This window comes from Antedon bifida, chromosome 6 (assembly GCF_963402885.1).
Source record: "Antedon bifida chromosome 6, ecAntBifi1.1, whole genome shotgun sequence".
Classification (NCBI taxonomy): Eukaryota; Metazoa; Echinodermata; class Crinoidea; order Comatulida; family Antedonidae; genus Antedon; species Antedon bifida.
The window spans coordinates 25200472-25212950 of record NC_136231.1 but is presented as its reverse complement, the minus strand read 5'-3'; the positions used below and the strand labels follow the sequence as shown (position 1 = coordinate 25212950).

Sequence of the window (12479 nt, the reverse complement as noted above, 5' to 3'; positions counted from 1 at the left end):
CTAGTCAACAACAGTTGCTAATCTTGCGAAAATCTACCTGCCTACGGCAAACGATACAGGTTCCAAGTAGTGGGAACGTACGTTTTATTTTACTATCGTGTTCCTAACTGAAGTACTTTACGTTTACCGCTAATTGTATAAAAAAAAAAAAACGCTTCATCTGGTTGTAAACAACCTTGTCTAGCTTATTATTGAAAGCAATAATGTTGATAACATTCTTATAAAGCAACCCTGAGGATAAGTGCTTGTCTTTGTTTTACGTAGTGGTGTGTTTACCACTCGTAATCAGCAGGACTCGGCGTATAACTGCATCGAACACAGATAACATGATCCATTAAAGACCTCCGTACTTGTTTTTCGGCCTTGTCTTAAGATCTTCCAGTAATCTCTTAGGAAGTCTTTTATCTGTAAATGGAAAAGGAAGATTTATTAAGCCAATTGCAGGCCAGTTAAATGTTTTTATAAACCATTTGAAATGTGGATATAGCCGAAGACGCTCTTTGCTCGGGGAGTGCATGTATTGAATAACTTGTTTTAGATGTTACTCTATTTTGATTTTTTACGATTATACAATTTCACTCGGAGATTACCGACATTTAAAGTACAAAGGTCTCGCAAACACATTAAAAGTCAGGAAAGAAAAGCAAATGTATATTTAAGGATGAAGTAACATTGAAAAAAACTCCAGCGGGACTCACTAGATTTTTATTATGGGACATTTTTACCACTTAGAGATAAACTGCAAAATGTACAATTAGTGTGTGGCAGTAAAACATGCGTGGGTTTGAAATAACTTCATGAACATTATTATAATCCGAAAAATATTTCAAGTGATGTATTTGAATAGTAACAAGTGAGAACATTATATCATTCGTTATATATTTAAATTTCTGCTAGTTATACAAAACAAACCGAGTCTACCCTATCAAACTAGTTTGAGAAAAAAAGTGTGAAGTGTCCAAAACAGACAAATAAAAACAAATTAATGATTACAAATTATGATCTACAATAACATCTACACAAAATTCAGTATCTACAAACCTTTTTGAACATTTTGAATACATTTAAAAAGTGCTAAAACAATTAAGTACAGTAGTTTAATCTTTAAAGAACCTATAGATAAATTAAATTGTAAATAAAAGGAGGCAATTTGTTCAGTACAGTACTGTAATGCATTGAACAGACATATTTAAATAGATTCAAATTACTATTTTATCAATCAAAAACAACCAACAAAGGCCATTTTTTAAAAATAATTTTGCTAAAGTTTGTATTTTTAACTTATTTGTTTAGCTACCAAACTATGCAAAGAAATAAAAAATTATATTATATATATATATATATATTATATTAAATGTTGTAACTTTTTTTTGGTGTTTTTTTTACAGCATCATATTTTACCAACAAATGAGAATATGACCGTTGATGTGGAGGGTGAAGAGTATGAAGAATATACATGGTGTGGACAGACTAGAATTAGGGCTACTACCATGCTGCAGGCTGGATTTAAAGGTAAGGAGTAGAATATACATGGTGTGGACAGACTAGAATTAGGGCTACTACCATGCTGCAGGCTGGATTTAAAGGTAAGGAGTAGAATACACATGGTGTGGACAGACTAGAATTAGGGCTACTACCATGCTGCAGGCTGGATTTAAAGGTAAAGAGTAGAATATACATGGTGTGGACAGACTAGAATTAGGGCTACTACCATGCTGCAGGCTGGATTTAAAGGTAAGGAGTAGAATACACATGGTGTGGACAGACCTGAATTAGTTTTGACCCACTCTCCACCCGGTTTATACATTATGATTTATTAAATATTTCATAGTAATGTAGTATGTTCCAATTTAAATTTCCATCTTTATGAAGTTCAATGATCCTCTAGAATAAATCATCATGATTTTAATTTAATTGAAGTTTAATTAGGCCTATTCTTGATAATAGGCCTATTATGTACATATTGTATTTAATATACAGCTGCTGTTTAACAAACACAATACTGTATAATGTGTACTGGATTATAACTTATTCAAACAATTATTAGATTTAGTGTATTATTTGGTATAAAGTGCAAATTGTCTGGCTAAATATTTGAAAATATTATTGACAATTGGATTTGAAATTCACAGACTTTATTAAAATTAGTCAAATAGTTATTTTAAGACATATTTAGATTCTATGCTTCTATCCTTTAGTTATAAAATAAAATATGTATTAATTAACTTTAAATATATGAAAAATCAACAAAATTTGATATATAAATTGTACAATGACTAAAGCTACACTATCAAACTTTATGTGACAAAAAATGTGATGTGCCCATATATGGACATGATGATGTCATATCACTAACATATTTCGGCACATCACATTTTTTGTGTCAAACTAGTTTTATAGTGTAGACAGAGCTTTAAATTTTTTTTTTTTTCAATTTGATGGTTAAAAGTTATGTTGATTTGTTTACTTAAATATTTCGTGGAATTCAGCAGAGACAGTGCGTCATAAGACTTGTAATAACACTTTTAAAATACATCCCATTCATCAAAGCATATAAAATGAATATAGCAATCATAAGCTTATTGTTACAAAGAAATACCTTCTTTAGTATGTGACTAAAATAACAACTTGAAAACAAAATTTATAGATACATCGTTGCTAGTGACAGAATGATCTAAGCAGTTAACACATTGAGATCGTTGATTTCTAACCTGCCTTAATGAGTTAGACAAAGAACTTAATGGATCTTAACTAACGAACATGCAAAGCAATTAAAAAATTGATTTCAACATGATACAATCTTGTGTCTGAAACAAATTATTTTTCTTTATAATTTTAAGTTTATTATTTAGTTTTTTTATTAGATTTTTAATAGAAATGATTATTCATGTGATATCACACTTCTGTTTATTTACAATTCATTTGATTACAGTACTGCTGTATTTGTACACTTCTGTTTTACTTTATCGTTTTGATTTAGATTTTTGCTTACTGTATTTTATTTGTATCTCCATTGAGATCCAGCTACTGATACTCACAAAAAATATAAAAACATACAAAGATAGAATTGTTTGTATATTCATCATTTTGAGGAATTTTTTTAAATTCATTTTTATGGCTATTTCAGAATTACATTTGTTGATGCAAAAGTTCTATAAAAATAGTGATTTTTTATTAGACGTGAAATTGAATCATACTAAAATACATGACAACAAAAGAATGTAATACACCAACCTTGTTAATTTCGTTTCCTTTATTTTATAAAGAAAATTTTTGCTGGTATTAGTTTTAGCAAAAAAATGATTATAAAGTTACATTAAAATTTAATATTGGATTGAAATATTGGGGAACAAAAAATGTTAAAAAGAATTTAACGCCATTTGGCGCCATTTTTCGTTATGTGAAACTGAACAAGTCTTTGATAATAGCATGCGTTGTTTTGTTTATTTCGCATCCTATAGTTTAAGCATGGACCTATAAATATATACTAATTTATAGGCCCATGGTTTAAATTAGTCATGTGTTTGCTGTTGAAATTTGAAATAAAAAAGAAATCTTGATTTTGAAAAAATACAATGAACGTCAACTGTAGGTTTTAGCAATACATACATTATGTGTACTACTTAATTCAAAGTGTTTAAATGTTTTTATGATCATGTAATTGGTTCAATTTATTGAACTATGTATATTACACAAGGGCACGTTCCCTCTTAATTGTACTACTTGTAGTTCTCTGAAAATTATTTGCTAAATGCTCATGTATAATAAATTTTAAAATCATGCCGGAGTGGAAAAAATTGTTTTTTTAATATGCTTAGTGGATAGTCTGTAAATACTATGTCGGGACTGCTAAATCAATTTATGTTTTTATTGCAAAAGATGTAGTCCACTTTGATATAGTTATTACTGACATTGTGCCTGTTGGCAAACTATCAACACATTCTTGATTTTTATTTTTTTTAACACCTAGGGCAAATTATCATGTCATGTTCTGTAGAACATTTTGTTTTTCAGTTCAATCCTGTTTTATAATATAGTTAACATTTAATATATTGAATAAATATTATATACCATGTATTCATCATGGTGTCAAGTTTTGCTCCCCTTTTCCGTATTTGTTTCTGAAATATAGTTTTAATCGGGTGGTTATTAAAATTAAAACATTGATGGCACTGTTCATCTTTTTACGGTTATAATTACCCGATAGATAAAAGATAAAATTGATTACTAAAATGGTGTAATCATTTTCTAATTCTAAATTGAGAATCTTGCTAATGTAAGGATTACCATAGCACCTACATTGACTTAATCTGTCAGACGTCTTAATCGTCAGTAATGGATGCTCAATCCCGAAACAACTAATAATTTATGGAATGTTAATTACTATGTTGCATTATTTTGTGCCCTTTACGCCACCAATAATTCATGAATCTTGCACAAAAAATGACTCATAAAAAAGATCTATCAAGTTGTTTATCCATATATAATGTCATTATGTTATGTTTTTTAGTTATTTTTTCATTCACATTCTGTAAGACCAATACCAGCCAATTCTGGCTTTTGAGTGAATGTTTAAAACCATAAAAAAATGTATACAACATTATAAGAAACAGATACTGCGACATCCATAACACATCAAATTGATCAACTTACATTAGCTTTTAAGAACATTTCCTATATTTATTCTTACATTGAGATGTTTGTAAAATCAATGGTATCAATATTTATATACTACTAATATTATATACTTTATGTTTTTACAGTTATTAATAACTATATGATTTTAATGTCTTTTACTAAAGCTCTGTCTACACTATCAAACTTTATGTGACAACAAATTTTGATGTGCCCATGAACATTATCACTACCATGTTTTAGGAACATCTCACTTTTTTTGTCAAACTAGTTTAATAACAGTGTAGCCATAGCTTAAGACATCTGTCAGTTTCTTAATTAAATATTCTATGTTGCTGGTCGTTCAAAGTGTTTTATCTGTATTCATTTATACGTTAATATAGTATCATTAAATTATTGTGCAATTTTTATTTCCCGTAGGCACAGGTTTCCAGAGGAGAACATACACAGAAGAGGACATAGACGTGAACTTGAATGTGGACGGAGATGACACGGCTGAATATGGACAAGCACAGTTCACAGAGGCTGACATAATACCGTGCTCATCAGATGAGCCATCGGAGGAACGTCAAAGACAGGCCATCAGGGGTGCCCTCCTTACGTAAGTATCCTTCAGATACTGTGTATGCTTTAAGATTTGCAAGTGCTTTTTTTTTTCTGTTGAATAAGGATAGTTGTTGCAGTGCTTTTTAGACATTTTTTTTTCTGTTAATTAAAAGTAGTTGTTGGCACATTATTATTACCTTATTTGCCAAGTATAGTACTTGCTTTGTCTGTTTGCTAGCACGATAGCGCATACAATCAAGTTATCATTCTGAATTTTTCAGTGTATAGGTATATACTTACAGAACATGCCTATTGAAATTCAAGAAAATGGGGTCATTAATAACTTCACAAATACAAAATTGAAAAATCTGTATTCTTTCAACATGGGCTGAAATATCAACATTCGTCCTCTGTGGCAATATTTTGCCAAGTACTTCACTCAGTTTCCGAGTGCTTTCAGTATTATTTAATTTTAATTTGTCAATATCACTTGCAACTTTTACATTAAATACCGTGAAAGTTCATAGAACTATTATAAAAGTACTCTTATAAATCACAACATATGTTTATGACTACTTTTAATGATCTGAATGATGATACAGTTATTATTATGCATTTTATAAAATATATACAAATATTAAATATGCACATCACTGTTATTTATTAACAAAGTAAATTTGATAATGTTCTCTCCATCCTTCGTAGCATATGCGAAAATCTATATAAATATGGTTTTATTTGCTCATAAAATCAAACAATACTCCAACTGACATCCGCCTATATAACTAACATACGTCCCTGTAGTGAATTAAATTCACCAAATAAAAAAATAATGAAGACTCAGATTTTTATGTTAGTTTTACAAAATTAATTTAAGCAGCATTGCGAAATATTATGTAGTATGTTTGATTTATTACCTGAATATAAAAATGATTTAAATTTTTTTAGTGCGCATAAAAAATCAATGCTGTTTACAACAAAAAGAAAATATGCTGTATTTTATAGTCACATGTGGTAGTATTCCCACATATTTTGTAAATCTATTTAATTTTAATGCTGTATTTTGTGATTATCTTTTGGATTTTTTTTTCATCTAATTTTAATGAGATAGAAAAGGAATTAATGAAATAAAATATTGAAGAAAAGAATTGAGCATTTAAACAATTGTCATGAAAATTCTTTTTGTATTTGTAAGAATAAAGAAAATGCATTGAACTCTTTGAAAACTACCAGACATATTTTTGGGCTGGCACAAAATGTCTAGTTTTCCTTAATAAATGTCTAATTTTTATAAATAATATGGCCTTGATGAATCTGGTTTATAATTCAATTTATACTGCTGCTAATTCATTAAGGACCATATTTACTTGGAATTGTTGAAGAATACCATAATATATACTTGAATTGTTAAAGAATTTAGTGTAGTTTAGAGAAAGTTGATAATTTGTAAACATTTTTTTTACAGAGGTGAGGCGTCTAGTTCCCGGTCTCCATCCTTGGAAAAGAGCAAGTGGGAACAACCAGGTGGGTTACATTTGTTATTTTAACGATAATTGGTAATTAATGGATAATGGAAGTATAATAGGAAAAAAATAACCTAAATAAAGATAAAGACATAGGAAACATCATGGTAATCAGAAAAATTACTTACAGTAGCCTTAGGAAAAGTGTGTCTCAGCTCTGCTTAGTGTTAAGCTCTGTCTACACTATCAAACTTTATGTGATGTGCCCATATATGGACATGATGTCATATCACTACCATATTTAAGTATATCACTACCATATTTGGACACATCACACTTTTTTTGTCAAATTAGTTTAATAGTGTAGACAGAGCTTAACAGGTAAATACTCTTAGGGTATGTTCACACGTACGTGTAAAGGCCTACGTCTTTGCGTGTGAACTAGGCAGTGGCGTTGTTAACTCCACTCTCTACTCCACATCCTTGGCTACATACCCCATCTTGCGGACAACTAACTAAGTTAATGAGCCTTTCTTTTCCCTACTAAAGTAATTGGGAAATGAAGAAACAATATTCTTAGGCCTCACAACTATATGAAACATTTTCATGAACTTTTTCTTTCTTAATCTTGATTCCTATTGAAGGTTTCAGAGATAACATTTTAAAATATATTTTTACCACCAGAGTCTTCATCTGAAGCAGATAAGATAGTAAGAGATAGCGGTGACGGGGAAGATGGAGTCTGTAGCAGCTCTTGCATTCCTCCAAGTGCAAATACATTGATTGAATCCTTAAAATGTCAACTACAAGACATGAAAGAAAACAAGAAAGAGTCTATGAAATGTCTTATATGCATGGTAAGTGGATATTACAGAGTGTGGTGGTGATGTTGTTGATTGCATAGTGACTATGAAATGTCTTATATGCATGGTAAGTTGATATTACAGAGTGTGGTGGTGATGTTGTTGGTTGCATAGTGACTATGAAATGTCTTATATGCATGGTAAGTTGATATTACAGAGTGCGGTGGTGATGTTGTTGATTGCATAGTGACTATGAAATGTCTTATATGCATGGTAAGTTGATATTACAGAGTGTGGTGGTGATGTTGTTGATTGCATAGTGACTATGAAATGTCTTATATGCATGGTAAGTGGATATTACAGAGTGTGGTGGTGATGTTGTTGATTGCATAGTGACTATGAAATGTCTTATATGCATGGTAAGTTGATATTACAGAGTGCGGTGGTGATGTTGTTGATTGCATAGTGACTATGAAATGTCTTATATGCATGGTAAGTGGATATTACAGAGTGTGGTGGTGATGTTGTTGATTGCATAGTGACTATGAAATGTCTTATATGCATGGTAAGTGGATATTACAGAGTGTGGTGGTGATGTTGTTGATTGCATAGTGACTATGAAATGTCTTATATGCATGGTAAGTGGATATTACAGAGTGTGGTGGTGATGTTGTTGGTTGCATAGTGACTATGAAATGTCTTATATGCATGGTAAGTGGATATTACAGAGTGTGGTGGTGATGTTGTTGATTGCATAGTGACTATGAAATGTCTTATATGCATGGTAAGTGGATATTACAGAGTGTGGTGGTGATGTTGTTGATTGCATAGTGACTATGAAATGTCTTATATGCATGGTAAGTGGATATTACAGAGTGTGGTGGTGATGTTGTTGATTGCATAGTGACTATGAAATGTCTTATATGCATGGTAAGTTGATATTACAGAGTGTGGTGGTGATGTTGTTGATTGCATAGTGACTATGAAATGTCTTTTATGCTTGGAAAGTTGATAATAGATAATAGATAATAGTGTAGAGGTGATGCTGGTTTTGTTTGTATGGTGAATAACACTAGTAAAGTAAGACTTGTGGTACACCATGTGTTTCCAAACATTCTCAACTTTACTTTATTTCCTTTTTAATTTTTTTAGACTGCAAACTTCACTTTATATAATAATAATGGTAGTGTTGCTGTTGTAATAATTATGCATCGATTGTGTATTTAATAGTTTTACCGTCTATTTTTCTTTTTCTAGGAGGGTTACACAACGCCTCTGGTGTCTGTCCAATGTTGGCATGTCCATTGTCAAGAGTGCTGGCTGCGAACCTTAGTAAGTCATACATCTCTTAGTAAGGTTTATAAATATTCTATAATTCTAGATGTTGAATTATGTGCTCCTAATATATAAAGCTCTGTCTACACTATCAACAGAATGTGATGTGCCCATATATGGACATGATGATGTGATCAGTACCATATTTGGGCATATCGCTACCATATTTGAGAACATCACACTATTTTTGTCAAACTAGTATAGACAGAGCTTTAACATGTATATGTATTTAAACACCCATCTGTGTCAATAACTATTGTTGTTGATACTATTTTCTTGTATAAATATTGCATTAGTTTTTTTTTAATTTTATTTATTTAATATGGTATATAAAAAGTACAAATCGATAGCACACAGTTAAAAAATTTGCATTACAATAAAAAAAAAATTAGATAAAAATCTAAACAAAAATACAATTTTATATTATAATACAACTTCGAAAAATACAATTACAATGTAAAATTAATAAAATGGGAATAATAAAATATAATACTATATATAAAAATTTAGTTATCTGCACTGCTCTCTTCAATTGATTATTTTTAACATTTATAGGTGGTCATATTGCACAGTTTTTTAATAATATACGGAATATCGTCATATATCATACAATTTGACATGCATTTAATTCTATAAGCACTTTTACCAAACCATGGTTCTGGTGGTAGAATGAGTGTTCTCGGATAAGGACTATAAACTGTAGGTCCAGTGTACACATCTAGTTCATGTGCACTTTAAAGAAGCTAGTACATCTTTTGAGACGAGTAGGGGGTTACCCCGGTGTACTAATACATCACAGCCACTGATCATAACTGGGCCCTCTGGTAGACCAGTCTTTGACTGAAGAGGTCGCCCAAAATATTTCAATTCAAATTCAATTCACACATTCAAACCAAAACCACACTGATGACACTGTTCAAATCATATAGTAAATAATAAACTTGTTTGTACTCTATTATTTAATGTGAAATTTTGATTTTGTAGGGTGCAAAGAAGTTATGTCCCCAGTGTAACATGATCACAGCTCCAGCCCAGCTACGCAAGATCTACCTGTAGAGATCTAAAGATCACCGTCACCTTGATGTGCCAGCACAGTCTACTGACGCAGAAACGCAATCATGTGGAACTGAATATAAAAATGTAACATAAAAATGAGCTGAAAATATTGAGATTTAATTTGAAATCCAGTAGAGTAAAGAACTTGTTATTAAATGGGCATCTACAGTAGTACATTTTCTTTTTCCAGTATTATGATATTTAGGCTTAGTCTACAATACCAACACGCCCTGTGACAATGTGGACACATTCTTTTGGGCTCATCTGAATAAAATCTGTAATTTAAAATGTATGTATAGCGTACCTGATGGTAATACTTGCATTCCTTTTCTTTGACAAAATTAGAACAGTTGGAAATGATTTGATTTTTTGTTGTGTGATTTTCAATACTAAAGTATGTAGATGATACGACTAGTATGAAGCGATTCTACTAAAAATGTTGTAGGAATGTCAAGAAATGTCAATTTATAACTGCCTTCAAACAGTCGCAGAACTGGGTAAAATCTTGTTCAATACATGAATAAATTCAAAAAAAGGTTAACAAAGTATTTTTTAAATTTGATTTCATCAATTTTAGAATAAGGCCTTTAAAAAATGTATGCTGCCCAAGCAATCAATTGAAAAATCCGCCTTTTTTTTTATTGATTTTGTGTTAATGATATAAATAATTATATAGCTGTTCTACTTGGCCAAAATCTAAAAAAAATAGAGACTGCTATTGAAAATTCGCTCATGCATGCAATTTCTACTAAAAAAAAATGAAAGGCTCAATTGCATAAATTTATCCCGACCTTAGATTTGATGAAATTTTGAGGTCGGATTTGGGTAACAATTTTAGGGCTGGAATTGGGTAAAGCCCTGTCTACATTATCAAACTTTATGTGACAACAAAATGTGATGTGACCACATATGGACATGATGATATATCACTACCATTTTTTGGCACATCACATTTTTTTGGCAAACTAGTTTGATAGTGTAGACAGAGCTTAACATCAAAATTGTTTAGGCTTTTAACTGCGTTTACAGCTCATCCTCTTCTATGCGCAAGGATGCAGTTAAAATGTGTTGAAAATAAGACAGAGTGTTTCTCTATTATACCAGTTTATATGTAAAAAATGTACATACAGTAGTAATATAAATTTCTGCCTGAAGATATATAAAAAACATTGAATCAAGAAAATAGTTTTTGTTTTGCAATTCAAATACATTCATGGAAGTCATTTTTTGATACAGTTATTTTAAATTGCTTTTATTAATTTAAATAATTTTATGTTTATTGTTTTATTTGTGCATTAGATGAATGGCAATTTCATAGAATGCAATTCATAGCAGTGTAAATTTTCCAATTTTTAAGTACAGTATTTCTTTTTGAATTTAATAAGCATTTTGACAACTTATATAGTATTCATTCTAGTTGTTAGATATATTCATGTCTGTGTCTATTTCTCAATTTTGATCAGTATGTCAGGCAGAGTTTTAACTTCTAAAACACTCTACTGCCACACTAGTTTCTAATGCTGTTGCTCTATGGTGACTTACACAGAATGTGTCCAAAAAAGCACTTACCTAGGTCTATGGTGGGCATTATGGATGAACCAAGACCCGTAAGAGTAAGCATATGGTTGTGTAACATTCAGAGGCATATCTAGAATTACTTTTCAAACTGGGGAACACTAACACATTTTATTATATATAATAATAGATATCAAAAGTAATAATTAATTAACTGTAACTGAAGCGGGCAAGCGCGTGTCCCTAATGTTCTCCCTATATCTGCCCCTGACAATCCGATTCCTTTTAATAAGGAATTCAAATGAGTCCATCTGGCAAATAACAAAAAACATGGATCCATTTTGCACAAGTTGAGCACCATGTCTATTTCACAGTGATTGAATATAGAATATTTATAAAAGGTTTTGATATAGAGAGACTTACTTCTATATGCAATGAACGTGTAAGGGCACACAAACACACAATGTAAAAGTAAAGTACCAAATTGGAGGATATAATCTGCCTGACATTCTGTTTAGACGTAGGACTTGCTTTTTCATTGAATGTAATTCATCATCATAATTCCTGTAGTTTTTATAGATAATTTGTGGTATAACCAAATCAATTTACCTTGGGATTAATTCTTGAAACCTATAAATTGTAGCAACAATAAACAAAGCTGAATCTGAACAATCCTGTTATCAGAATGTTTTTCTTTCTTGACTTACAGTATTATATTTCCATGAATTTCAGTGAGGATGAAGAGAAGAGTTGCAAATTTGACCATATCAGGAAGCTAATATTCAATCTTTTATTTCGGAATCTCTGGTTCATAGAAAGTAAAATTACATATACATTAATTAAAAATAAACAAGACTGCTACTCATTCTCATCTCAAGATGGCATTCCACCTGGAGAGCATCTTTGACTTATATATAAGACATTGCCTATAATCGTTGAGATGAAAAGATTTGCACTTGAATTGAGTCTACATAATATACTTTTTGTAGGTAAGTGATGCAGAAAACATGAAATATTCATTAGTTATATTCTGCTACCTTATTGAATATGCATTAATCTCTGTCCACACTATCACACTTTATGTGACAAAAAATGTGATGTGACCATATATGGACACGATGACATC

At 30.8% G+C, this 12479-nt stretch overlaps 2 protein-coding genes across 5 annotated transcripts in view; both read left to right on the top strand.

Moving 5' to 3' along the window:
• Nucleotides 1–12025, top strand: part of LOC144844249 (E3 ubiquitin-protein ligase RNF220-like) — a 35131-nt gene extending 23106 nt beyond the window's left edge. For 3 of the 4 annotated variants that reach the window (XM_078701062.1, XM_078701063.1, XM_078701060.1), the window contains exons 7-12: nt 1389–1512; nt 5056–5236; nt 6647–6705; nt 7323–7501; nt 8705–8779; nt 9767–12025. In XM_078701062.1, the coding sequence (XP_078557188.1) occupies nt 1389–1512; nt 5056–5236; nt 6647–6705; nt 7323–7501; nt 8705–8779; nt 9767–9838 (690 nt within the window). In that variant the 3' untranslated portion in view covers nt 9839–12025. The remainder of the gene's footprint in view (nt 1–1388; nt 1513–5055; nt 5237–6646; nt 6706–7322; nt 7502–8704; nt 8780–9766) is intronic. The other variant, XM_078701061.1, reaches the window with a different exon arrangement.
• The window catches only part of LOC144844264 (glyoxylate reductase/hydroxypyruvate reductase-like), a 91451-nt gene that overhangs the window by 46845 nt on the left and 32127 nt on the right, over nt 1–12479 (top strand). The gene's annotated exons all lie outside the window — the stretch shown is intronic.